General features: G+C 35.0%; 1 protein-coding gene across 3 annotated transcripts; it reads left to right on the top strand.

Annotated features, from left to right (window-relative positions):
- The first annotated feature begins 40 nt into the window (after nt 1–40).
- Nucleotides 41–27,808, top strand: LOC118186007 (uncharacterized). Of its 3 annotated transcripts, XM_085817988.1 has the most exons (4): nt 160–197; nt 3,333–3,410; nt 16,023–16,202; nt 27,493–27,808. In XM_085817988.1, exons 3-4 carry the CDS (start codon nt 16,038–16,040, stop codon nt 27,748–27,750), a joined length of 423 nt encoding a protein of 140 aa, XP_085674114.1. In that variant the 5' UTR covers nt 160–197; nt 3,333–3,410; nt 16,023–16,037; the 3' UTR covers nt 27,751–27,808. The 3 variants fall into 3 exon arrangements, with proteins under 3 accessions (XP_035211874.1, XP_085674114.1, XP_035211875.1); XM_035355983.2 differs by lacking the exon at nt 3,333–3,410 and having other exon boundaries at nt 41–197; XM_035355984.2 differs by lacking the exons at nt 160–197; nt 3,333–3,410 and adding an exon at nt 204–356.

Here is a 27,808-nt window from a genome sequence, read left to right as displayed (position 1 = left end):
GATCTGAGGAGAGAAAACTTCAGTGACGTCACAGCCAATAGACAGCGAGAACGCATTTCGTTTGTTTACCCCAAGTGAGCTAACCTGTTCTTTCTACGGACCTTGCCTACGAATAGCGTCATCTAACAAGTGATACTGATAGGAGTTGTACTATTACGCTGTGTTTTGTGCAGTGAATTTGTGAACACGTTATCTAGGTAATTTAATTTATTTGCATGTAATAAGAAATACGGTAGTTAACTAAAAAGATGTATAGATTTATTTCAATTTCCCATCCGTGTATGTGCAAAAAATTTTGATTAAAATTCATTTACTTGATTACCGTAAAGTAGCAAAATACGAACTTTTCAGTTTCAGTAGGTATACTTGTAAATTTTGTTTGTAATATTTGATGTAGAATTTTTATTGCAATTGATTATTTAAGTTTTTGTGTCTCATGGAAAACGTTGGCTCTAGTGTAGAATTGGGTGCCCCTTCGATTAGCGGCAATTTTTTTATTTTGGCGATGAAACCTCACTTCTGGTTACCTTGATAGTTTTAACTTTGTTTTAGCTTCCTGATTTTGTCTAAATGAAAATAGATTGATGTGTACATGGACAAATTTAAGGCAATGCACAATGCCTAGTTTGTGCAATTCTAGGATGTTTTTTTAAGTGAAAACAGATCGATGTGTACATGGACACAGAGTTTGTGCAATTCTTTGACTTCTTATTTTGGTTTTGTGTAGCAGCCATCTTGAAATTGTGCATTCCTGGCATCAAAAAAGAATCGCCAAAAAATAAGGGTCACCGGACTGTAAGCTTTTACCGAAAAGTTTAATAGGACTAAAGAAATATATATACACTGCCCTTTAAAACTCAAGGAACAGCTTGTTTTTTGTATATTATTTGAGAATAAAGCAACATAGAAACAAGAAATTTAGACGACATTTTCACTAAACATGAATCGGACATAGAATAGTTCTTTAATGAATCCGACATAGAATGTATCTAAAGTTCAACACAAACAGGAATTACAACAAAAAATTGCATTCTTGGTTGAGAAATCCAGCCTTTGAGGATCAGTGCATCACCAAATATAGGTTCTAATGAGGAGTGTGGCCACAGCTAGCTGCAATGTATTGTTGGCTAAACCGTTCAATGTTGTCAGTCAGTGAAATGGGTAGCAATGACCAGACAATGGAGTAATCCTTGTTCGAACTCATCTAACCACCTTGGAGGAGGACTTAAAAAGCAATTTGTCTCCCAAGGTAGTCCCAAAGCTGCTCTATTGGATTCAGATCTGGGGATTAAGCTGGCTATTCCATCTGCTCCATACTGTGACCCTCAAGATATTCGGCTAATCTTTGGAATGTGGTAACAGGTAGTTTGGCGACATTTTGGTAAGGCGATAAAGGTTACTAGCTAGGACTTTAGCAGTGTACATAGATAAAGTCAAGAGTGTGCGTAATGCTATTTTTGTGCAATTCTGGGATGTTTTTTTAAGTGAAAAATAGGTTGACGTGTACATGGATGATACCGTGTATGTGCAATTCTTAAAAACGCGGCAAGCAGTGGGCGATTCTGCACTTTCTCCCAATTTCGCACCTAATCTTCATCATGATTAAGCACTTTTGTTCCATAAAAGTTCTAGCATAAGCGTAATTCGGCTAGCAGATTGTTGGAAAAAAATGTTGAGGGGGAAAAAAATGCCTTTACTTCGTAAAAAAAAAATGGCATCAAAAAAAAAAAAAAAACTAGCAGGTTGCTGCTGTAGCAGGGTTGGTCGCCAAAAAATCGCCAAGTTACCATAATCCGAAGATTAACCGGATATTCTTCAACAACCCGAGTTCGATGGAGTCGCACATTGTGATTCATCAGAAGAAATCCAAGACCAAGAGCAGTGGCATATTGGTGAATGGTAAAAATATATTTCAGGGTACCCTTGGCGAATTTTTAGCGACATTCCTGTTTACATCCGATGCCCTCCCCAGTAAAATAGCATCCAAAACATAATTAAAACAAAATATTTAATCTTGATAAATTGTATTTAAATCAAACAAAGAAATACATGTTATCTAATCTACGCAGTACAAAAAGGAAATATTGACCTTATTTAGAAATTGCTGTCTTCCGTGTATGGCAAACAGAATTCCTTAATGCATCCGAAAACTCTCTAAAATTATCTGACCTAGAATCTGTATACTGTCATCACCACATAAGTTCACAAAAATAAAAATCAGATTTAATTCAGTTTAATCATTTTAGTATTAGCTTCGTACAACCACATCCATGTAAAAATCAAAATCTCAATGTATTACTTTTACATGGATGTGGGATACTTAAATGACTTTCCTCAAACCATAATCCCTTTCTAATGGAATGCTTTATGTAGTGAGCATTTGAACCTTTCTTGTGACAAACTCACTCAAAGCCATCTGAATGATCTTTACATTTGACCATTTACATTTCCTTAGTACAAGCAGGATACTTATAATGATTACTGAGTAAACCTTCATTTACACACAAGTCAATGTTTTTTTTTTTTCACATTCATTACAGCTAAAGCTAATCGTAGAATCGGAAAGTGAATATGTGTATCCAGTAATTTGTGTGTCGACAAAATGGAACGGTAACGTGTGTACACTATGCTAGGTACGTGTAGACTATTAAAAGACTATGCTGAGTTTATTGATGACGTGACTTAATTGACTGATTATATTTTCCATTGAGTGAAGGTTGACTGAAAGTCGATAACTTTTGTAACTAAGAGACATTTTGACTATTTAGTTTGATTTTTTTTAAAAAAAAAGATCTAAAATGCTAAACTTTCGTATTTTTTCCAAACGTTATATAATATGTTTAATTATTTAGCCAGGTTTTCCTGAAGTATTATGTTTAATTTTAGTGATTGATTTGTATTGTCTTGTTTATGTGACAATTGCGGTTAGAGTTGACTTTAGGGTACCGCTCATATTATTGCGAAGTTATTGTTTCATTTATAGTAACCTGAGTAGTTTAATGTTATGGAAACCCTATTATGACGTAATCATTTGCATTTTTCCGGGAAATTTTGAATCATGGGATGTTTTGTATGGGCTTTTGTGGTGTGTGTGGTTAAGAAGTACATTGCTTATTTCATTGTTTAGACTGTAGAATGGCTAAATGTAGTAAAATTAATTTGAAGTTTCAGTACGATTTGGAACGAAAGGGGAAAAGTTCATTAATTCACTGGTGTGTAAATGAAGATTTACTTAGTAGGCAGTTTCCAGATAGTCCGGAATACGTAGGATATTTTTTACTCTTATTTTTGTGAATTTATGTGGCAACGCTGATATACGGATTCTATTTCAGATAATTTTAGGAAGTTTTTAGATACTGTTAAGGAATTTTGTGTGCCACAGACTGAAGACAGAAGCATTTCTAAATAAGGTAAGTGGGTATTTGCTTTGTGAAGTGCTTAAATGCAGAACAAGTTTTTCCTTTTTTATGTTATTTTATTGTTTGGTTTAAAATGTAGTTTATTGAGATTATGTATTTTTTGTTTGCCTCTCCTGTAGAAATGGGTGCTCCTTTGACTTTTTAAGTGAAAATATATCAATGTGTACATGGACAAACTCGAAGGGAGTGCGCAAAGCTTAGTTTGTGCAATTCTCTGTTTTTTTTTTTTTTTTTTTTTTTTGTAGGTTGATGTGTGCATGGATAAAGGGAGTGCACAATGGCATTTTTGTGCAATTCTGAGCTTTTAAATGATTAAGATTACTGAATATATGTTAAAGTAACTTTAATTTAAAATGGTAAGAATTGGTAAATTAAGCTCGAAAATTTCATGAATGTTAGTTTTTTTGTTTTAAGAAATGTTTGTGTGGATTTGACAGGTCATTAAAAGACGCAATGAAATCTTTTAGTGGGAAGACCTGATGGTCACGCATGTGCAGTTTAACTGTACGGCATGCAATGCCTCTCTCTCACGTGACTTACATTAGAAGAGAAGAGACTAATAGTAACGAAAGCAACTCGCTGTATACCAGTGTAATGACAAACATGGTTCTCTTTTTGTGTTAACTATTTGTTTTATAAAATGTCTGCTACATGAAATGCCCACATTACGTTCACGTCTACATTAAGAAGTAAATATGTATCCAGAACCCACGCAGAAGTAATGCATGACAATAACAGTCTCCCGAAAATGTTGTAACTTTTAGTCTGCTTGGATCATGTCTTCTAGACACAGCATCCTCGGATTCAAACTGATTCCATAGTTGTGGACCACACTCCAAGAAACATTTGTATGTCTAGCAGCATGCGCTTGTGACATCCCCATTTCCATCCATCGTATTACCTGCCACTTCAACAAATTGGCAAACGGCTTCTCCTGGATATTGTAAATGAAGTCGGTAATAACAATTGAAGATAAACACTCATGATCAAAACTTACAATTTTTGTTCCAACTCCTTTATAACTATTCATTTCTGTAAAATAAAGGTGGTTGCTATTGTTTTTGCTTATATTTCTTAAACTTCATTACTATCATGTATAAAAACGGAAAATTTAAAATTTAAATCTTACAGGCGATTCAGTTGAATGCATTTTGCAAAACGGGTTTCCACACTGATGTGCTATCCCAGACTAATGGCATGTATGAGATTTTCGAGCAAGAAATATGTATAGCATCAAAAATAGATCCGAAAATCAGTTACACAGGTCCTAGGTGTAGAGGTGTTTCCTAAAATGGAGAAATATGTAATCTATGAATGAGCCAACCAGTTAAAATCTCCACAGGCCGGGCATGCATACCACTGGACAAGAGATAAGTGAGCAGGCGGAGCAAAGAAGATCCCAAGTGGTCACCGACCTGAGTCCTGACCACACACCATTACTAACATTTTTGTAATGGTGAGCTTGATAAAACATGCTGTTCCAAACTTTTAGAGGGCAGTTTGAGTATCTGTATATAATGTAGTATATGGTTTGAGTAGACTGAAGGTATCCCTTATATTATCGCAAAGCTGGTTCATTTATCGCCAAGTTGTTGTTTCATTTATGGTAACCTGAGTGGTTGAATGTTCCGTAAATATACTTTTACCTAGAATTGGGTTCTCCTTTGACTTTTTAAATGAAAATATATCGATGTGTACGTGGACAAAGTCAAGGGAGTGCGCAGTGCCAAGTTTGTGCAATTCTGTGATGTTTTCTTCAGTGAAAATAGGTCAACATTTGCATGGATAAAGTCAAGTGACTGCACAATGTCTAATTTGTGCAATTCTGTGATTTTTTTTAAAGTGAAAGTAGGTCAGTGTGCACATGGATACCGAGTTTGTGCAATTCTTTGACTTGTTATTTTGCCTTTGTGTAGCAGCAATTTTTGACGCTAAAATTGCCGCTACACAAAGCCCAAAATAACAAGTCAAAGAATTGCACAAACTTGGTATCTGTGTACCACCAAAATCACCAATTTTCACAAAGGGGTACCCATAAATATACTTTTACCGATATATGTATATACAGTCAAAAGTCGTTAATTCGGACACCCATATTCCGGAATGATCTATAATCCGGACCTCAAAGCTACAAACTTTCTGCGCATGTGTCGCGTTTACGCATGCGCACAGGCGTTTACGAGAGCGATTAAGACTCTTACGGCTGCAAATATGTTTCTGCGCATGCGCGTTTAATGTGTAACGAAGTAATACGCTAAGCTAAAGTTATCTAATTCAGTTAGTGTTGCAGATTGCGTTGTTCCTTAATCTTCGAATTGGATCCGGCTTATTATTTTTTGCAGACTGTTAGAGCAATTTTATAAAAGTAAGCTTGAACTTTCGATTATGTCAAATTGAATTTCCGATATATATTTACTACAAAGCGAAAGTATGTTTTGAAATCCGAAATCTGTTTATCGATTTCATGCTCTGCGGCAGAGGGGGGGGGGGCAGAAACGTCATTATTAAATTATGATAGATTAGAAAGATTATGTCAAATAGAATTTCCGATATATATTTACTAATATGTAATTTGTATCTACAAAGCGAAAGTATGTTTTGAAATCCGAAATCTGTTTATCAATTTCACACACGGATTGGAAGTTGATCTGTCAGCACTATCCTTATCTTCAGGGCAGATGTTTTTATTTTATTTGGTTTATAATGCCGTACTAAGTGTAGTATTTCATCTCAGTCTTTGATATGATTTAAATCAAGTTCCTCCTCATTATAATTCGTCATTATAATTCGCTTCCGATAGTGAAGGAAGTGACCCAGAGGTTATTGAAAACGAAAACATTTCGATTGACAAATTAGTCGGTATTCTCAACACAGCAATTATAGGACTTGGACAGCGAAACTTTGTAACTAAACAAGAAATTATGTCTGTTTAATAGAATTAAAGAGAAAGTATTATCACATGAAACGAAGCAACTTACATTGAAGGAAATGTTTAATAAAGTAAACAAATAAATATTAAGCTTTTTCTTTTTGTAAATTTTGATACCCTTTAGTTCATAATTGTTCTTTATTTCATAAATTACGGTTTCATATTTTTAATTTTGTAATTTCTGCATGCCATCTTACCAGATTTAAACTGATGATCTATAATCCGGAAAAATCGATAATCCGGAATCGCCGAAGTCCCGACGAGTCCGGATTAACGACTTTTGACTGTACATGTGCCCCTTGACAAGTCAGTTAATCTATGGCCAATAACAATGGCTATCATTTTATTACTTTAAATTTTACATTTCAAAATTTTTTTGGTTTAAAATAATTTATGTATACAGCTTATTAAAATATTTTTACTATAATAGAAATATAAATTACTTATACTTAAAATGACTAAAATTTATTCTTATAATATATATGTGTGTGTATATATACATACAGGGCGTCTGTAATTAAAGAACCCTATTTCAAAGCCGCATATAAGTGAAACCACTAATCAGAAAATAATGAAATTTTGTGGCAGACTTAATAAAGAAATGGGAATGTCTTTCAGAAAAAAAAAAAAATATTATGGAGCATAGCATCACCAGAGGGCATTATATTAATAAATTATACATTTAGCCGCCACAGCAATTTCACAGGTTTTTGTCACAAAAAATCATGCTTCACATGATGGCAATCATTTTCATCTACCATCTAAAATTACAAAATGACATGTTCCACAGTTAATTGAAATTTGTGCTGGGAAATGTTCAGCACGTGGTGTGAAATGCTGGCTTTAAGATCAGGTAAAGTTCTTAAATTGTAACGATTTACCAGATGTTTCAAAAGTCCCCAAAGCCAAAAACTGCACAGTTTGAGATCTGGGGATCGAGGAGGTCGCACGTTATGAAAGTGCCAGCTGTTTTGGTAAGACAGTTTTGCTAACAAAGTGCGATCTCATAAACCGATCATCATTGTGAGCAACAAATACATTGAAAACTGTCTCCATGAATGATTATAGATTTTATAACAACTGCTGCATGACATCGCCAAAGATTGACATTTTTACTACAGGTTTTTGAAGTAAAATGCCATCTGGTGACACTATTTCTTACTAATTTTTTTCTCTGAAAGATATTCTTATCCCTTTATTAAGTCCGCTACAAAATTTCACAATTTTCTTATCACTAGTTTTGCTTGTAGGCAGCTTTGAAATAGGGTTCTTTAATTATAGGAACCCTTTATCATCATCTCCTTCATAGGAGGCAAAGGTGGCTCACCTATTAAGTGCTCCATAATATAGTGACCACCATGCCTTAATAGTGGCGATACAATTAATTATACATTTAGCCGCCACAGCAATTTCACAGGTTTTTGTCACAAAAAATCATGCTTCACATGATGGCAATCATTTTCATCTACCATCTAAAATTACAAAATGACATGTTCCACAGTTAATTGAAATTTGTGCTGGGAAATGTTCAGCACGTGGTGTGAAATGCTGGCTTTAAGATCAGGTAAAGTTCTTAAATTGTAACGATTTACCAGATGTTTCAAAAGTCCCCAAAGCCAAAAACTGCACAGTTTGAGATCTGGGGATCGAGGAGGTCGCACGTTATGAAAGTGCCAGCTGTTTTGGTAAGACAGTTTTGCTAACAAAGTGCGATCTCATAAACCGATCATCATTGTGAGCAACAAATACATTGAAAACTGTCTCCATGAATGATTATAGATTTTATAACAACTGCTGCATGACATTGCCAAAGATTGACATTTTTACTACAGGTTTTTGAAGTAAAATGCCATCTGGTGACACTATTTCTTACTAATTTTTTTCTCTGAAAGATATTCTTATCCCTTTATTAAGTCCGCTACAAAATTTCACAATTTTCTTATCACTAGTTTTGCTTGTAGGCAGCTTTGAAATAGGGTTCTTTAATTATAGGAACCCTTTATCATCATCTCCTTCATAGGAGGCAAAGGTGGCTCACCTATTAAGTGCTCCATAATAGTGACCACCATGCCTTAATAGTGGCGAAACCAAAGTCAACTGAGGGCCCACCATTATGAGGGGAAAATATGTATATACACCGAAAAGCCATTACATTATGACCACCATGTTAATAACATCAGCACTTGGTGTGGCATTGACAAGGTGCTGATAAGTAGTCTGAGGTATGTGGTACCAACTGGTCCTGCAAGTCCCGCACGTATGAATTTGGTTTTCCAGGTGGTAAAAATGCTGTATTGGATTAACACGCGAGCATGCTCGCCAAAATTACGAACACATGAAGGCGCACTGGGTATGTCATACCTGAAAGCAATTAACACCACATTTTAAATTCACATTATATCATTAATGCAATTTAAAATTAACGTTTTAAATTGCATTAATGATATAAATATGATTACAAATGTGGATTAACGTAAAAACAATGAACTTTAGAATATTTTAAATAATATAATAAACGAAGTACTTAGCTTACAATTATTTTGCACATCTCTGGCAGATTGAACACATATGCTCAATACAAATACTGATATTACATTTCTCGCACAGAAACCATGTCTTTCTGTCCTTGTTTTTAGGGCACTCATCGCATCTTCCATAAATGTTTTTCATCTTTTTAGATGGTGGTTCCATATTGCAATCTCCTAAAATTATTTTTTCTTTTAGTTTCATAGGGAGCATGATTTGCTGCCGCTGCTGATTTGAGTAATCTTACACAACTTCAGTCCAAATGATTTCACTGACTGACTGATAACTTATAGCCAGAATACCACTGAGATCAGTAGTTTATCTGGCTCAATCAAATTTATGCCAGATGGGCACAATAACATAGAACTATCTTCACATAATGTCCGCCGTAAGGAGGAGCAAAGACGGATAAAGAATAGGAAAACCAGCAACGCAAGAGCTCACTAGCAAGTAACCGGCCCGGTAAAGGCGTGACTAATTGGGAGTCATAAAATGAGTGTAGAATTGGAATAAAACTAGTGAATTTAAGAAATACACAGTATAATAAATGAGTAAGATACAAAATTAAGAATGCTAATAAACACATTAGGTACATTATTTACTGGTGGGCACTAGGTGGGAAAGTTTGGGTCCCTGATAAGGTGGGTGCAATTTGGCGTCCTCATTCAATATTTCATAGGTAAAGAGATCAAAATTTCTCATATGGTCACGGTTCAGAGCTTTCGTGAAGAATTTCCTGTTGATCTTGTTCACGTGCTCTTCTAGAGTGTCCAGTTTTAAGTCACGGTGCAGTGTAGCATTGCTCACAAAAAAGTGAGCATGGATGATAAGCCTGAAGACTTTGTTTTGCATGATTTGAAGTCTTTTTATATCTTCCTTGGTAGCCGTGCACCAGGCCGGCGACGCATAAGTCATCAATGGCCTAATTGCTCTGATATAAACTAGCCTCTTTTTCCTGAGGTCTAAGCTAGAATAATTACCCAATATAGGGATGAGACTATTTACAACAGTGAAAATTTTTCTTCTGACCTCTGTTCTCCCCATTTTAATCTTTCATTTAGCATTACTCCTAAATATTTCGCCTTACTAACTCTAGGAATCTCTTCAGAGAATAAGAAGAACTTGCTATTAATAGTCAACTGTGCATTTTTTCTCCTTATCATTAATAATTACGAATTGCTGGCATTAATAGCAATCCTCCAAGTCGTACACCACTTTCCTACCACTGATAGAAGCTCCTGTAACTTCTTGATTGCATGGTGTGCGTTTGCGGACTTTACGGCTAATGCCGTATCATCTGCATAGGACCCAAGAAAGTGATTTCTACCAATGTGAGCCCTAGGGAAGTCATGAACATAAAATAAATACAGGACGGGCTCTAAAATGGACCCCTGTGGGAAGCCTGCATTCATGGTGCGTAAACTGGAGATGTCCTTTCCAATAGCCACAGTGAATTTCCTATTAGTGATGAAAGACATTATTAGCTGAATCAGCTCTCTATCCATAGGGAGATTTATAAGTTTATAAATAAGCCCCTCATGCCAGATGCGGTCGAATGCCTTCGCCACGTCTAGCATGAGTAAGGCGACATTTTATTTCTTGTGGAGCGCATCCCCACAAAACTCGACAAGCCGAACCAGCTGCTTCGTTGTTGAAAGCTTTCTCCAGAAACCATATTGTTCTGGAGGCAGTCGGCAAGGAAGATGATGGCGACTGTTTTTTGGGACAGAAAAGGTGTAATTTTGGTGGACTTCCTGGAAAGAGGCACTACAATAAACTCTCAAAGGTATTGCCAAACTCTCCAAAAACTCAGAAGAGCAATTCAAAACAAGCGCAGAGGAATGTTGAGCTCTAAGATCTTGTTGATTCAGGACAACGCCCGGCCCCACACGGCAAATGTCACTCGTAAAGTTCTTGAATCTTTTAAGTGGGAGTTGTTTCCTCATCCGCCGTACAGTCCCGACCTGGCACCGAGCGACTTCCACCTATTCCCAGCAATGAAGAAGTGGCTGGCTATGCAGCGTTTTGATGACGACGCACAGCTGCAAGAAGAGGTAACGAAGTGGTTGAAGGCGCAGGCGGCCGAATTTTTCGACAAAGGAATTTCCAAGCTCGTACATCGCTACGATAAATGCCTTAATTTGTATGGTGACTATGTAGAAAAGTAGTATTTGAGTGTGGCTTTCATCTGTATATAATAAAATTTGTTTCCTATACTTTGTTTATTTTTTTATTCCAAAACGTAATCTACTTTCTGGATAGCCCTCGTATAATATGCTTACGTTTCTTCTTTAGAAAATCCGGTGGAATTTCTCTTATGTTCTTTCTCACAGTTCCTACTATAGTTATTTTCTTCCTTAGTAAATCCTGAGATAGCTGGTATCCCATATGCCAATTGTGTACGGTCAAATTCTGTCCAGAATTGTACAATGGTTCCATCAAATGCTTTACAATAGCACTTGCATTATTATCAAACTGAAACGGCCCCTTTGGCTGCTGGCCGGCATATATTTTCCATGTACAAAACACTCTGGAATCAACCAGTGCAAATATTTTTATGCCATATTTGGCAGGTTTTTTTGGCATATATTGCCTAAATGAACATATGAACATCGTCCCCCTAAATGGTTCTAATTTTTCATCAATTGTTACATATTCACCTACAGTGTAGGCTTTCTGACAGTTTTCAATGAATTTTTCAAAAAACTGTCTTATGGGAGCGAGTTTATCCTTATCTCTTCTAATCGGATATTGTCAAACCGAAGCTGTCTTAGTAGGAAAAGGACTCACTTGCAGGACGTTGTTTTGTGGAAAATATCCTTTCCAGTTCCATCTGTTGCCCACAGATCTTTTACATTGACATGTAAGGATTTGTGAACAACACATGTATACAAAGTCCCAAAAGTGCTTTGATTTCACATTCATCCATTTTCTTTGCATCGCGCTCACATACAAAATGCTCCTGAATGGAATCAATGTAAATATTTGTACATTGAACTAATATTTCTCTCATATCTTTGTCAATGAGCAGAGACCAGGAATCCAATGGTGTGGATGCATCTTTCGAATAACCAGTATTTCCTGGAATTTTGAAGATAATGTTTTTAGAACTAGTCCTAACATTCGTTCGGAATTTGTTTTTCTTCCATATCAGGCCATTTTTACCAACATAATTTTCATCATTTGATTGATTTTTTGATTCACTCTCTAATTCAGTGTCTGTATCACTGTCTGTTGATGAATTATGATTGCTGTTGTGTTCTTCATCTATTAATTCTTCCTCCTCTTTGCTAAACAATTCATCATCTGTTGAAATGGTTTCTAACATATTTCTCAACCTTTCCATTTCTTTATCGTAGCTTAGATGCCTCGCCATGCTGACTACCTAAGGAAGTGAGGGTGAAAATCTGAGAGACGCGAGAAGGCGTGCGGATGTCACATACCCAAACGGTACAATTCTTAGAAAAGTATTCAAAGAATCACTCCACGGACATCCCAGCTTGAAGAATGTGACCTTGAGTTCAGCTACAAAAGGTTTTGCCCATTTCCAGGAAAAAGGTTTGGAGATAAGTGACAAAGAATATACCCGGCGCACATGCTTGCAGTTTAATAGCAGGTGAATTTGGAGGCCAAGACATGACTTGAAAGTCACTGGAATGTTCCTCGAACCACTCCCTGATTATTCAACCCTTGTGACATGGTGCATTATCCTGTTAGTAAAAGCCACTCCCCACCGGAAATATTGTTGTTATGAATGGGCGAACCTGGTCTGCAACGATTTTCACGTAGTACACAGACATCAGGGATTGTTATATCGTGATTATGGGTCTTAATGTGCTCCATGAAAACTTTGCCTGCATCTTAATACTCCAGTCACTGGCTTATCACTGTCCAACTGTGCATCCAGGAGTCAGGGTTTTGTTTAGAAATCAGCGTATTAGCACATACCTGTCAATGTGATGGACCTGAGAATGTGATTTGTCAAACCATGCAACTTTCTTCCAATGTTTCTTTTCCCATTGCAGATGCAGCTGGCGAAGATGTGTCGTCAGTGCAGGGACGTGCTTCGGCCTGCAGCTGTGTAGGCCTATACACAGCAATGTATGCTGCAGTGTGTTGAGAAACATTGTTTGGGTAGTTCTGAAACGTAGCTGTAGCTCGGGGTGATTTTGGCTGTTGTAATTTTTTTTAGTCACAGCAAAAAATGATTATCAATGTCCGTTCTCTGGATTCAATGCGCCGTCGACAATACGATGATGGTTGCCGACTTGTCGTTTCTCCATCCACCACTTTTGATAATTGCTCACAACAATTGCACTTGAACAGCCCACTAAATCCACTGTTTCTAATATTGATGTTCCCATTCGCCAAGCCATAATGATTTGACCTTTATTGAAGCCTCATAAATCAGCTGCTTTTACCATTATGTTGCTAATCGTGCTATGTTTGGAAAGACAATACATACGCTTTTCACATACTCCAACATCAGCCATGCACACACAGTGATTTTGTCCCTGGACAAACCCATTGTTTCTACATAGAAACATCATTGATTTTACACTACTAATATTTTATATCTCTGATGCCAACCTGGCAAATCATTATTATATTTTGCTTTCATCATCATATGCTTATCAATACATGACAACTTGAGTAATGACACATGCAGCGATGCCTAAATATTTATATATATATATATATATATATATATATTAGTAACTGAATAGTAAAACGTATGGTAACCTTTTTTGTTGACATTATACTTGGCGATGATTACAGATTTAAGTTAAATGTGCTAAAGAAAGTTGACGAGAGAAAATTCAACAAAAATTTCTTTCAATCTGCTAAAAACAGATTTTTTTAATGATACTCATAGACCAAAAGATTACATTTAGTGCTATTTAAATTAAGAATAACTGATTTGTAGTTCACATTAACCCAAAATGCCGCCAGAGCTCGTGTGGTTGCACCGGGTGGCAGAATTTGGAAAGGACAGAATTTCTGGAATTTAGAGAAGCATGGAGCAGCAAAATTAAGGAATGACAAAATTTTTAAATTTCGGGAAAGCACAGAGACCCAAAATTTAGGGGCGGCAAAAACTCAGAACTTAGTTAGGCACTTGGTAGCAGAATTTAGGACTTCCAGAGTCTCCTTCATGTGGGAAGATATCGAGTCTCTTCCCTCTATAAGTCCTAAGTATATGTGTGAATTTATTTATTGATGTTTTGGATAAGCCTTAAGCATGTGCAAAAAAAGATGCAAGTATAATAACTAACTAAATACAATTTGGGCTTCAGTGCGCAATAGATGCAAGACACACTTTAGCAAAACAACTTGTCTTTTGTCGCCAATCTCATGATACATAGCCAATAATGTATAGTAGACGTTATTAAGCTAGGCTAAAATTATATTTTACCGATTCCATGGAATTAATATAACAGATTGCCCTGTTCCTTAATTTTCTGATCTAATCCAGCTTATTATTTTTTGCAGGCTATTATGATTATGGCAATTTGATGAAAATTAAAAGTTTTAACTTTCTGATTTTGTCTAAAAGAGTTTCTGATTCTGGACCTGCAAAAGGATTTACAAAGCGAAAGCATGTCTTGATGTCCGTTAAACAAAAAGTGGAATGTGGAATTGCTACAAAAAATAGATAAAGTATATTTGTCTCAAAATTCTGCGAGGAGTATGGCATTGTAAAGTCAACTGTATATGACACAAGGAAGCAGAAAAAGGGTAGTGCATGCTCCGAAATGCAAATATAAAATAGCATTTTTAACACTTTACCGACCGATCGGCTTTTTATCGCTAACGCCTACTGACCAATAGTCTATTGATTGGTTTTTTTTTCATCAATGCCTATGGACCGATTGCCTATTAATCGGCCTTCTTTTTTTTGCCAATGCCTACCGACCGACCAATAGCCTATTAATCGACTTTTTTCGTGAACGCCTACCGACCGATTGTCTATTAATTGCTTTTTCCTCGGGGCTACCTAAAAAAAGCCTTATCAATCGGTAGTCATCACGATAAACAATTGCCATTTGCTATATCATCTGCATTTTATTATTAGTATTGAGGTACATTGCTCACTTGCGTTAAGTGCATTGATTCGTAAACTCCCTCATCTTCAAACCGTTAAAAAAAAAAAAAAAAAAAAAACCTTTCACAATGAGCGAAAAAATGGTACTGGAGAGTTCCATTTAGACAATTTATCAGATTGTCCTGACAGTTATTCAGAACAGGGTGAATCTGCAGCTGAGTTGCCAGTTGGACATGCGTATGCTGTTGAACCGTTAGTGGTCAGTAAAGTGTTAAAATTCACATTATATTTCTTGAATAAGGAAGATTGTTCAAGAATTTTGAAATATTTTAGCACAAAAGCAGGATGGTGGGAGGATGTGTCTCCAGATAATTTAAGAAATGGTTAGCAAAATTTATGGTTGGCTACCATACTTTATGATGAAGATGATAGCCCTATATTTGAAGGTTTTCCGATATCGCAAACCAAAGGTGAGGTTATTGAAAACGAAAAATTTTCGTTTGACAAGTTAGTTGTAAGTCTCGACACAGCAAATTATAGGACTTGAACAAAATGGAACTTTGTAACTGAACAAGAAATTATTTCTGTATATAGAATTAAAGAGAAAGTATTAGCACAAATTCAAAGCAACCTAAACAGCTTACATTGAAAGAAATGTTTAGTTAAGTAAACAACTGTTACAGATTACTAATTTTGTATTTTGGAGTTTTGTATAAATAAACATTTTGTAATACTTGTGTCTACCACAATTATTGCATCAGACTGTAATTGCGTATCAAATATTCCATGTAATATTCACTTCTGGCCCGATCACCGTACGCGGGCTATGCCCGTGAAAGTTAGGTTTGGCCCGACCATCGTACGCACGCTATGCCCACCATTGTAGATTAAGGGGTTAAGTAGCCAAGCAACCATTTTTGGCCAGTGAGTTGATGACTTTTCTTGAAGGTGCAGATAATCAGAAAGTGCCAATAAATTTTCAATTAAAAAGATTTTCATTTTTTTGAAAAAAATATCTTGCTTAAATGTTTATAGTGTATTTTTACTGTGCACATGAAAGTTTGTTTCTTCTTCTTCTTTTTTTTTTTTTTTTTTCTTCTAGTGGTAAACATATAAAATGTTTGATGTATTCCAAAATGTTTTGTTTGGTAAGAAGAAATCCAATGCAGAATCTGAAAAGGAAAGATCAGATACAGATGATTTTGTACTGATAAGTCAATCATCTAATGAGCAAGTTTCAGTGAAAGAATCCGAGTCTACTCTTCATGAGCCACAGTTTCCTGTAAGTATTGAACAGTTAATAAGTTCTTCTAATTAAGATTAAATAGCTTTCCACCCGTTGTTCCTGTATATAGAAGGGTAGGGCCAGCGCTAGCCATTTTGCCACCTGGTACAATTTCTGCTACCCAGTGTTGCATTAAATTTTAAAAAAATTTGCAACCCTAAATCATGCTGCTCAGTGCTTCTTTGAATTCAAAAAACGTGCACCATCTAAAATCTGCTGCCTGGTGTGGCCGCACTGGCTGCACCTTTTCTGGCTCTGTGTAAAGACAGTACTGTAAAAAGTACTGCGTAAAGGCTCTGTGTACTTTCTACTCTTCAATTTTCCACCCAGCCCTCCCACAAAGTTGCCAGTAATTGGTGATTAATTTTTTGCCAACCTCAAATGTGAAAAACAGTAGCCACATTAAAAAATGTCAGCACACTGAAAATTATATAAAACAGCAACAAAGTAACAAACTTAAAAACAGAAAAAACATCCATAATGAAACACCTTCCCTACCCCCCCCCCCACTCTTCCCCCATGTACACAATGGCTTCTTTTAATTTAAAAAAAAAAAATCAGAGAATTCCACAAATTCAAAAAAAGCTGTTTGTTCGAGATTTGCAAGAACTACCCGTTCTCCTTTCTCCTAATAAACTTAAAATAAAATAACTTTAAATCTAATATTCTAAAGCATAATATTTATTTCCAAATCCATAGATCTACAAAAAACTACAACAAAGCCACTCTTATAGTGATAAACTATGTAAAGAAAAATAACAACTGAGGCTGGGTTCTAACAATATTCCCACCTTTTGATTGATGACATATACTTAATCAATCAAAACAAAATATAATAAAAACTACTGCCCACACAAATATTAAGGCTAAATAATAAACAAAAGAAAAAATTAAGTTCTTAAATTTCTACTCTAAAATAACTCAAGTAGTGTTCAGGTTAGAAATCTAGATGGAATTTTGATTTGTCGTCCACTTCTAGTCACGACAGTCTTAATGTCCTTTGATAAATCTACAGCTAAATTATTCTTTGGTAATTTTGAGACTAAACTGTCTTCACCCTGCGTCTCAGTTTCATTTGCCTCATCTGACTCCAAAGATGAAGGTATTTCGAGAGGGAATATTCTCTGGATTGGTCGAACTAATTCTCCAGACATGGTTTTGACACGAACTACTCGAATGTTGCCGTCTTTTCCGGGATATAGTTCAATTACTTTTGCTAGAGGCCACAACATCTTGCGTTTGTCTTCACGTTCGATAAGAACTATATCCCCGATTTTTATCTGTTGAGAAATCCGCACTGTAGGTGGACGTTGCACTAGCAGGTCAAGATATTCATTTCTAAATCTCTTTCTCAAGAGCTCTCGTAAATTTTGTAAATGTCTCAGTCTGTTGTTGAAATCAACTTTATCAAGATGATAGGAACTCCAAAAGCTGGAATTTCACCTAAAAACAAGGATGGTGTCAAAGGGATGAGATCATCTGAGTCCTCTGATACATAAGTGAGTGGTCTGGTATTCACAGTTGCTTCGCAGTCGCACAGCACACTCATCAATTCTTCATAATTCAGACATGACTGGCCTAGGACTCGACGCAAAAGCTTCTTAATCATTTGAACAAGTCGTTCCCAAAAGCCACCCCACCATGGTGCTGCGGGTGGACTGAACTTCCAATCGATCTTGTTTGTGGCGGCTTCTATCTCAATGGTATTCCAATTAATCGATCTCAAGAGATTATTGGATCCAACAAAATTGCTTCCCTTATCGCTATAAATTATCGATGGCCTCCCTCTATGGGCAATAAATCTTCTAAGACCAAGTAAAAATCCTTGAGTTGAAAGGGACAAAATCAGTTCCAAATTTACCGTCCTGAAAACAGCACATGTGAAAAGTAAAATCCAAGCTTTTCTTTTATCCTTCAAAATTAATGGGCCTGCTAAATCAACGCCGACAATGTAAAGTTAAGTGGAATGTCTTTTCTAAAAATTTCAAGCAAAAATGTGTTTAAAGGATCTATTCAACAGTTATCTATCGGTAAAAAAGAAACTTATCTTAAAGTGATGAATTTTAAAAAGCATGTGCAGTAATTATTAAGATAAAAACAGGATGAATTATCAAACTACATAATACAAGAAAATCACCTGGTTAATAAATAGCTTTTGATGTTGAAGGGGGGATTTTTTTTTCCCCTGGTGTTCTGTGATGTTACAAGAATAAATGCTTTGATTAAGGATGGATTCAGCAATTTCACTGCTTTATTAGTATCTATTTTAGGACATCAAAATCAAAGCATGTTATAATCAAGGTTTTAATTCAGCTGGAGCCCATTTCTGGTACATCTCAACTTTTAAATAATATTGTAATCCCAGCCAGAGCACACCAAAGCTCCAAATAAAACAAGCTCTACTTTATTGTTCAGTTAAATAGCAATACTAACAGGAAATTCTGTTATTAATACCACATTTCATTTAGCATTTAGTGAAACTAATATTCTTATTAGATACTAAATGAATGTCTCAGTTTTCCTGAGAAGAGCAAAATGTGAAAACTTGAATTACTGTGAAAATAATCCTCCATGCAAAAATGTGATACTCTCAAAAAGAAATCCCCCCCCTGTCTGATTATCTACCTCTCACCAAAAAGTCAAGAAAAAGTATTGTATATGCTTGTTTAATGTCCACACCCCAACTGTACAGATAAAATTTATGTAACAAAAAGTGACCCGCACAATGTAAACTAAAGAATTTCTAAAACCAAAGAATTTTCTAACTAAAGAACCCTATCCCCTTAGTTCTAATTTAACTAAGAACTAAAGAAAACTAAAGAACCCCAAAACTAAAGAATTTCTTACTTTAAAATATATATTTTTTAACATTGCCTTTTTCCCTTCAGTCAATAAACGTATTTAAAGAAAGAATATGCATTTGTTTTATCTTTGGTTGGTGCCAAGATGGAAAGCAGAAGCTTTCCTTGCATTCGGGTGCAGCTGTTATTCAGACATAACATCGGCGCAAGCAATCAATCCACTCAGCAGACGTGATAATAAATGAAGGCAGTCCAAACATGTTTTCACCAGACTGGCTTTCAGGAAAAACTGTTTTGTAATGAAATTACATTCCCCGCCTTCCTCCTTGGAGCATTCGCATATTTCAAGCTCTCTCTTTTCATTCATAGGTTCGGGTAGTCAGCAAGTAGCGTACTTGAAATAGGAAAATACAGCGGCTTTTAAACGGAAAGTTGTAGAATTTGTGCAAGAAAATGGAAAAAGAGCAGCAACAAGAGTATATAAGGTGGACAAAAACTGTGTGCGCAATTGGAGCAAACAGCGTGGTCAGCTGGTGGCAATGAACAAAACAAGATATGTGTTTCGTGGCTCAAAATATAAGTTTCCGAACTTACAAAAAGAAGTACAGTACAAAGTCCGTAATCCAAACTCTTCGGGACTTCGACGATTCCGGATTATAGATCATCAATTTAAATCTGGTAAAATGGCATGCAGAAATTATACTATTAAAAATATGAAACCATAATTTATGAAATAAAAAGCAATTATGATCTAAAGGGTATCAAATTTTCCCCAAAAAATGTTTAATATTTATTTGTTTACTTCATTAAACATTTCTTTCAGTGCGCGCATGTGTAAAGCATAAGCGCGTAATGTATGTGCATTCTTTGTGCACATGCGTAAAGCATAAGCGCGTAATGTATGTGCATTCTTTGTGCACATGTGTAAAGTTTGTGGCTTTGAGGTCTGGATTATAGATCACTCCGGATAATGGATGTCCAGATTATGGACTTTATACTGTAGTTACATATGTTCATGATATGCGTGCTCAAGGGTACGCAGTAACACGGAAAATATGCCAAATAAGAGCACTTGCTGCGGCATTCTGACATCACAATTCAAGGCGAGTGAAGGCTGGTTGTGGCGAATCATGAAACGAAATGGATTTTCGTTTCACCGGCATACGGCAATATGTCAGGAAAATGTCTGGTCACTATGAAGATAAGTTGATGTCCTGATATGGAAAAAGGAACAAAAGTACTGATGTTATGTGTGTGTTGAAAATTGTTCGTGGTAAGTTTTTAAAAACTGCTTAGAATATGAATTGTAATATTTAATATGTACATCTTGTGTTTGTTAAGAATTAGTGTGTGCTGATGCAAATGGAAATGACTTGCAAGGTCGAAATAAAGGTGATATAAAAAAATGTTTACTGATTAATCTATTTGCACTCATATACTGAGTATTGTTCACAATGCTTTTTTTTTTTTCCCTTGTGGTAGCTTGAAATTAGAAATAATACCTTCTCTACTGTGTGGCTGCCACTCCAGTGCCTGCACTGTCATCTTGTGTATTTTTATGCTACTGTTTGCAGCAGAAAGATTTTACATTCGCACATGCAACCATAACAATCAAAATTTTTGTATAGTGTATCAGAACAAATTTTTCTTAAAAATAATGTGTGCAAGATATTAAAAGAACCAACGTTTATTTAATTTGTGTAAATGTAAATACTAAAATTGCAAGTGTTGGTTAATTTGTGCCTTTATATTGTGCTCCTGTGTAAACTAATACATGCTGAGGGTTGATAACGTAAACAGGGTAATTTATATTGGTACTTTTACGTTTTGCCGACTCGGGCAATAAAGTTGTCAATAATGGTATAACTGATGCCAAACAGAATATTTTCACTGGTAACCTTTTACACCTCATCTTCAAAACAAGTCGCAACCATTTCATATCAGATTGATTGTTTCTTTCAATGCTGGCATACAAATACATAGAATTTTTACTCAGATAGTTCATTTTTATGCCCTAAGGCCATTCACAGTAATTAAGTTCAATTGGGATGCAATCACACCGCTCACCCAAAGGCGAAAATATAGAAAAGGGAAAGTCAAGGGTTAAATTCATCGAATGCATTAGCGAAGTACAGCACTGCTGTTTTACATAATTTCTGAGTAAGCTATTCGTACGAATTGAAATAATTCCTGCATTTAAACTTGTATTCAAAATTAAGATTTAACTTGAAATTAATGTAGATAATTACTAAGAGAATGAGATTTTTATAGTGTAGTTTACGCGAGATGAGATCACTTGGGGTCACGTGATATGTATCGGCAAATCAGGGTGCTGAACCATGAAAGCATAGTAAATTCTTGAATTAAAATCTTTTTACAAAGTTATTGTTTTTATTTATTGGCATTTTACAAAATTTTAAAGGATATTAAAATGTTTGTCTTCAAAATAAAAAATTCTTAGAACTAACATTTGTTAACATTTTTTATGTGTATACTTGTATACGGTATGTTGTCGTCAATAAAATCTGCTTGCTGAGATTTGCGTGGCAAAATGGAAAAGTACCTTTATAGTATATATGTAAATGGGAGAAAGTTAGTTTGTAAATTTTAGGTATTTATTAGAGAACTTTAAATTTGATACTTTTATTACTTATGCCAGTTTCTTCCACTTCAAATTTAATTGTGGCTGTTTGAAATGAAATTTACACCTAAAATTACTCACAGGAAAAAGTGTGACATTTGAATGACCCATGTAATGTCCACACCTGCATTTTAGTGATGCAGTTTTAGTAAAAAAAGTGTGGACATTACGTGAGCATATACGGTGTCAATGAGGCAAAGTGGTATGTTCCCGAAATAGCTGTGCACATAGGACATGTCTGTTTTGACTGGTATGCAATGCAGATGTAGGGAGCTGAATTTTTGCAATTCTCTGACATTTGTTTTTAATGAATCGCTGTATACATGAGAACAACAGTGCCAAAAAGAAAAATTTCTTGAAAAAGGTAAATGTAAAGGTAAGATACATACTGATGTTTCATGCATTTTTAATGTTATTGATTGATTACTGTTGTACAGTCAAAAGTCGTTAATTCGGACACCCATAATCCGGAATGATCTATAATCCGGACCTCAAACCTAAAAACTTTCTGCGCATGCGCCGCGTTGGGACATGCGCACAAGCGTTTTACGCGTGCGCGTAAGATCTTCACTACTGCGCATATGCGTGTGCGCAAGTGCAGAATACGTTTTCGCCTGTGCGTTTAATGTATAACGGACGGTGTAAGCTAAAATTATCTAATTATCTATTTCAGTTAATGTTCATGATTGCGTTATTCCTTAATCTTCGAATTGGATCCCGCTTATTATTTTTTGCAGACTGTAAGAGCAATTTTATAAAAGTAAACTTGAACTTTCCATTATGTCAAATAGAATTTCCGATGCTGGAACTTCCAAAGGATCTACAAAACGAAAGTATGTTTCGATGTTCAACAAACAAAAAGTGGAATTGCTGCAAAAAATGGATAAAGGCATGAAGAATGTGACAGAGAGGTTAGTGAAAACGAAAAAATTTCGATTGACAAGTTAGTCGGTATTCTCGGCACAGCAATTAACGGGACTTGAACAGCGGAACTTTGTAATCGAACAAGAAATTATGTCTGTTTATAGAATTAAAGAGAAAGTATTATCACATAAAACGAAGCAACTTAAACAACTTGCATTGAAAGAAATGTTTAATAAAGTAAATAAATAAATATTAAGCTTTTTTTTGTAAATTTTGATACCCTTTAGATCATAATTGTTCTTTATTTCATAAATTACGGTTTCATATTTTTAATTTTAGAATTTCTGCATGCCATCTTACGAGATTTAAACTGATGATCTATAATCCGGAATCGCCGAAGTCCCGACGAGTCCGGATTAACGACTTTTGACTGTATAGAATTCTTAAGGCATTGCCATTTTAAAAATGACTTTTCCCATATGCGAATTAGCTTTGCAAAAAAAAAAAATTAGTCACTAACAATTTCACAACTTTTCAATTATGTTGTGGATAATCAGAAAGTACTGGAATTTTTATGGCCTGTATCCATGTGGTCAAAATGGTTTTCAGTGGATTAAAATCCAAAATGTTGATGTAATTTCATCTCAGTGTTAAGAATATTAATCATTTTTCATCTTCCTTTTAACCTCAATATCATGATTTTTATGACTTATTAATTTCTATCATTCTATTTTGACTATTATTAATTTTTGACTTTTTAAAATTTATTATTGTTTCTCATTTTTATAAACTATTTATTTATTTATCATTAATATAACGCATCATTAACACTTCTAGCCTTTTTTTTTTTTAATTATTTGTGTATCCATTATTTTATTCATTTTTTTTTTTTTTTTTAACCATTCCTGATTTCTTTCCGAAAAGCTTCAACATTTCTTATTTTAGAAATTAACTTCTGGCTGTAATTTTAAAACAGGTTTTGGTGCTTTTCATATACAAGTGATCAAGAAAAAACATTCACTTAATACAAAATTCTGTGAAACTTTATTAAAATGCTGTGAGAAGCAATAAAATTTTAACGATTGATAAATAATGTGCATTTTGCTCTCAAAACAAGAGCAGCCATTTAGCCATGATCAGTCTGCCGGTCCACAAATTATATACAACTGATATAAATTTGAATAAGAGGGGAAAAAGTGTGAATATTTCTTATTGTTCAGAGTTTAGCATTAATATTTTTTTTATATTCAGGGGGGATTTTATAAATTGCAGTTTAAAATTTCATATGAACACCCTAAAAAGGAAATAGTAATTTCTCAGCTTTTTTCAAAAGCCAGTCAGATGTTACATATACATACAAAATAAATAAATAAATAGGATTTTTTCCAAAATAAAATGTGCATTGAAGTGCTATTTTATCATTGTATTTGAATCCCTTTTGATCGATTGGAGTAGAGTTTTAACAGAAATTATTGCTGGACTGGAATAGAGTTATAATTGAAATCATTTTCGTAATAGAGATTTAACAGAAGTCATTTTGGAATAGAGTTTTAACAGAAGTCATTGTTGTCTCGGGATTAATGTATTTGTCAGTATCTTCTTCTCTTGTACTTTCAGTATACTCTCTGCCTCTTGAACATACATGAAATGATATTCGCATCACTCAACGTTGAAAGTCCATCTTGATTGATTTACCATCAAACCATTTCTCAATGAATTCCTGATCTTCCTAAACTTGAGTTATTACTTCAACTTCTTCGCAATTAGGCAAATATCTGATTTTTATATTAAGCAGAATCTTTCTGTATGCTCAGACTTGTGTTTATTTTTTTTATACACTCTTGCACGCAGCATTGAGTGTACATGTGTAGGCATTGCCGTGCAAGGATAACCTGCACACAGACAATCGAGAGTATACTATGTAACCCAAGCAAATATCCAAATAGCCGGATTCTTATAATAATGAGTTTGAATTTAGAGAAATCTTCTTGCTTTAATTTTCTCAAAATTTTGTTAAACGTAAAACTAATCCAGAGAATTATTTGAGTTGAAGGCTCTGTATTTTCTCCTTGAGATAAAAAATAAACTTGTATGTGAATTTATACATTATATAAATATTCAGAGTTAAATTTGCTTTACTAATTTTGCCAATATCAGCATCAACTATACTAGAGTCAATTTTTATTAGCATTAAAATGAATGAATGGTGATTAGTTGATTACAGTATAACACTATAAACATAAACTAAGCTAACTCTAATTATGGCTTTTCAGTGTAAATTATTTGTGTAATCAAACTTAAAAAATTTTTAATCTAGTGAATTTCAATTTGTACTTAAATTTCATTCATCTATATCTGATGTAGTATATAATACTGATATGCAAGTACCCTTGACAACTTTCTAGTAAGTTTAAAGGAAAAAAATTATGTAAAGCAGCATGCTCTTAATGAAAATTCAAGATATGCCCAAGTATATCCCTTTTGTCAAGTAAATACAAGTCAGCTTGTGGATTTGATGAATAAGTGAAATCGAAACTGATAAGCCAGAGCATTTCATAAGTGAAATAAATGCTTATTTTGCTCTTAAAAGAAACAGCATATTTATTTTTACAGTTTTCATTCTTTTTGCAACATGTTACTTATTTTACATAAAAATATAACAAACTTTTAAGAAATAAAGCTTACGCAACGCTTATCAAGGAACGCTCGAAGTAATGACGTTTTTAGCTCGACTCATTGTTGCCACACGGCGAATCTTAATAACTATTCAAAACATTACATCATGTTGCCACTTAGGAAATCTTAATAATTATATGGAAACATTAAATTATGCTCCACTACAAGCTGACCGTAGAAATTATAGGCTGATTTTATTTATAAGCAGATAAAAATAATGCTATATGAAATAATTTAGAGAAAAAGATCTAAAAATATGGTATACGCCATCTGAAATTTCTACTGTTAAAGGCGACCAGTGGCCAAGTAGTAAAATCACTGAACATTAGTAGTTTGGTCTATGGTTTGAATCCTGGCGAATGGGCTGACTGCATTGGTATTTTCGTGGTTTTTCCCATCTGTAACCATTTTTCCTTAGAAAGTCCTCCATGAAGGCATCCCTTCCCTTAGGCAGATAGCCCTCTAGTGCTTTGCCATAATTAAATAAACCAAAAATCATTCTTCTGTAAAAGTTTTAGTACCTTCTCATTTTCTCGATTCATTAGCAACTTTCCAGAAAACAGGATTCTTTCTACCATAGGGTACTCCTAAGAGAGATTCAGAATTTTTCACCAAACTTATATGCCAAAAGCAAGAATCATTTTCCAAAATAGCAGCACACTAAGAATTTCATAAAAGAGCAAACGGTCAATAAAATTTAAAAATCCAGGAACATCAGTAAAGAAATGCTTACCTTTTTTTGAGAAATCCATCTGTAATTTTTTGCAGTGGCATTCTTCCCATATACACAGCAGTCTGTTTTTACTTGGGGGGGGGGGGGAATGAGTATCACACAAACTTGGCATTGTGCAGTGGCCAAAACAGATATTATGCTATGTGCAACAGGTTGCCAGATAAATACTTTTTGCCATCATACTACATTGATTCATGGATACTTTTCCACATGTTTTCGATATGAGTGCAGACAATCAAAAAGCACCTAAGTTTCTTGCTAATGGTGATATGCTTATAATTCAAAACAAATATAGTTTGCAGTTTTGCACCTGCAAAAAGGGAAGGTGACATACAGATGAGATGTATACAGAAGTTGAACTCCTACCCTAAAGTCACTAACCAAGCTGGCAGGACAGTTACTCTGCACCATACACAGTAGCCCACTTCATCAGGTTTTGAACTGAAGAATTGTTTGATTTAGTCTATAACAGATAATTTTGTTTGGATATTTTAGTAATTTATGTAAGTAGTGCATAAAACCTAATGTGGGAATTGAAATTTGTAAGAAATGCATCTAAAATCTTAGGTCTTATTTTGAATGATCATATTACAATGATGCAAAGATATAAAATTCATAATGTAGAAGATTTGTGTAGTTGTTAACTACACTCTTAGACAAAAAAACAACACACCATGATGCACCGAGAAGATATAAAGCAAATTGGACACAAATTGATATGCATACAGGTTTCGACGAAAAATGCAAAATTTGACATTTTGGCTGCCAATGAATGAACGGTTGTCGCTACAGCGCATCTGATCTGTGTGTGCAATTGGCAGAATATTTAGGAGGAGAAATTACAATTCCAGGTCATAAATTCTTCACAAATTTCATTCTGTGTACTCTGGTAGACAGTAATTATGCCTCGCATATAGGTGCGTGAACAATATGCGCAGATGTCAGAATTTAAGGTCGTGTAGTTGGGCTCAAAGAAGCCAGTTGGTCTTATCGGCGAATAGCTGGACATTTGAGCAGGAGCGATGCCACTATTAGACAGTGTTGGCAGGAATGGGTGAACTATGGCTGCACACAGCGTCAAGAAGGAAGCGGTAGGCTAGAGAAATGATAGAATGTGAAGACCGAGCAATCGTCAGAGCAGCACTCATAGCTCCAGATGCATCATTATCATCGATTGTACGTGGAACTAGTGCGATGTTGACGATCTAACGCGCCAGTTGGACAGAATTTGATACGATATCCCTCAGGAGGAGGTCCGCAACCTCTATCAATCGATGCCAAGCCGAATAACTGCTTGCATAAGGGTCAGATGTAAACAAACGCGTTACTGACTTTTTCACTTTGTGAAGCTCTATCACTTCAAAAAATTATCCAATTTTTCTCAAACTGTAATCATTTGTTTTTCTGTACATGTACATCACTTCTACCGATTTTCGTCCCATTCGGATAACTCCTTCTTGGTGCATCTCTCTTTTTTTTTTTTTTTTCTAAGAGTGTATATATATATATATATATATATATTACTTTTGTATTTTTATGTTTTGAATCTGATAATTTTTATATGTATTTTAGAAAAATCCATATCAAGGAATTTCTCTTGGTGAAGATGCCCTAAGTTTAACACAACGTGCAGAGACAAATATTCAGATCATGCCTCTTCAAGGTGTTCCATTTGTAATTAATGCCAATTTATATGCTTCTGCAAAATTAGATCAAATATGGCAGAGTATTGCTCCAAGTATAGCTAATATTGGACATTCAAGTCCCTATAAGGAAGATTATGATTTCTCGTTAGAAAAGTCTGTTATTTCTGAAACAGCCCATAAGTAATATACTACTAAACAGCTAAAAAACACAAGCTGCAATAAAATATAAATTCTATCTCTCA

Source organism: Stegodyphus dumicola, chromosome 1, assembly GCF_044657685.1.
Source record: "Stegodyphus dumicola isolate Sdum_Otavi_A_Nest chromosome 1, ASM4465768v1".
NCBI classification, from domain to species: Eukaryota; Metazoa; Arthropoda; class Arachnida; order Araneae; family Eresidae; genus Stegodyphus; species Stegodyphus dumicola.
The sequence above is the reverse complement of the archived record's forward strand: the minus strand, read 5'-3'. Positions and strand labels throughout refer to the sequence as shown.

Bases quoted from the DNA above. Each gene is read 5' to 3' on its own strand.
- LOC118186007 (XM_035355983.2), top strand. From the start codon at position 16,038: ATGTTTGATGTATTCCAAAATGTTTTGTTTGGTAAGAAGAAATCCAAT. The intron at 16,203-27,492 runs GTAAGTATTGAA...TATGTATTTTAG, and splicing joins TTCATGAGCCACAGTTTCCT to AAAAATCCATATCAAGGAAT.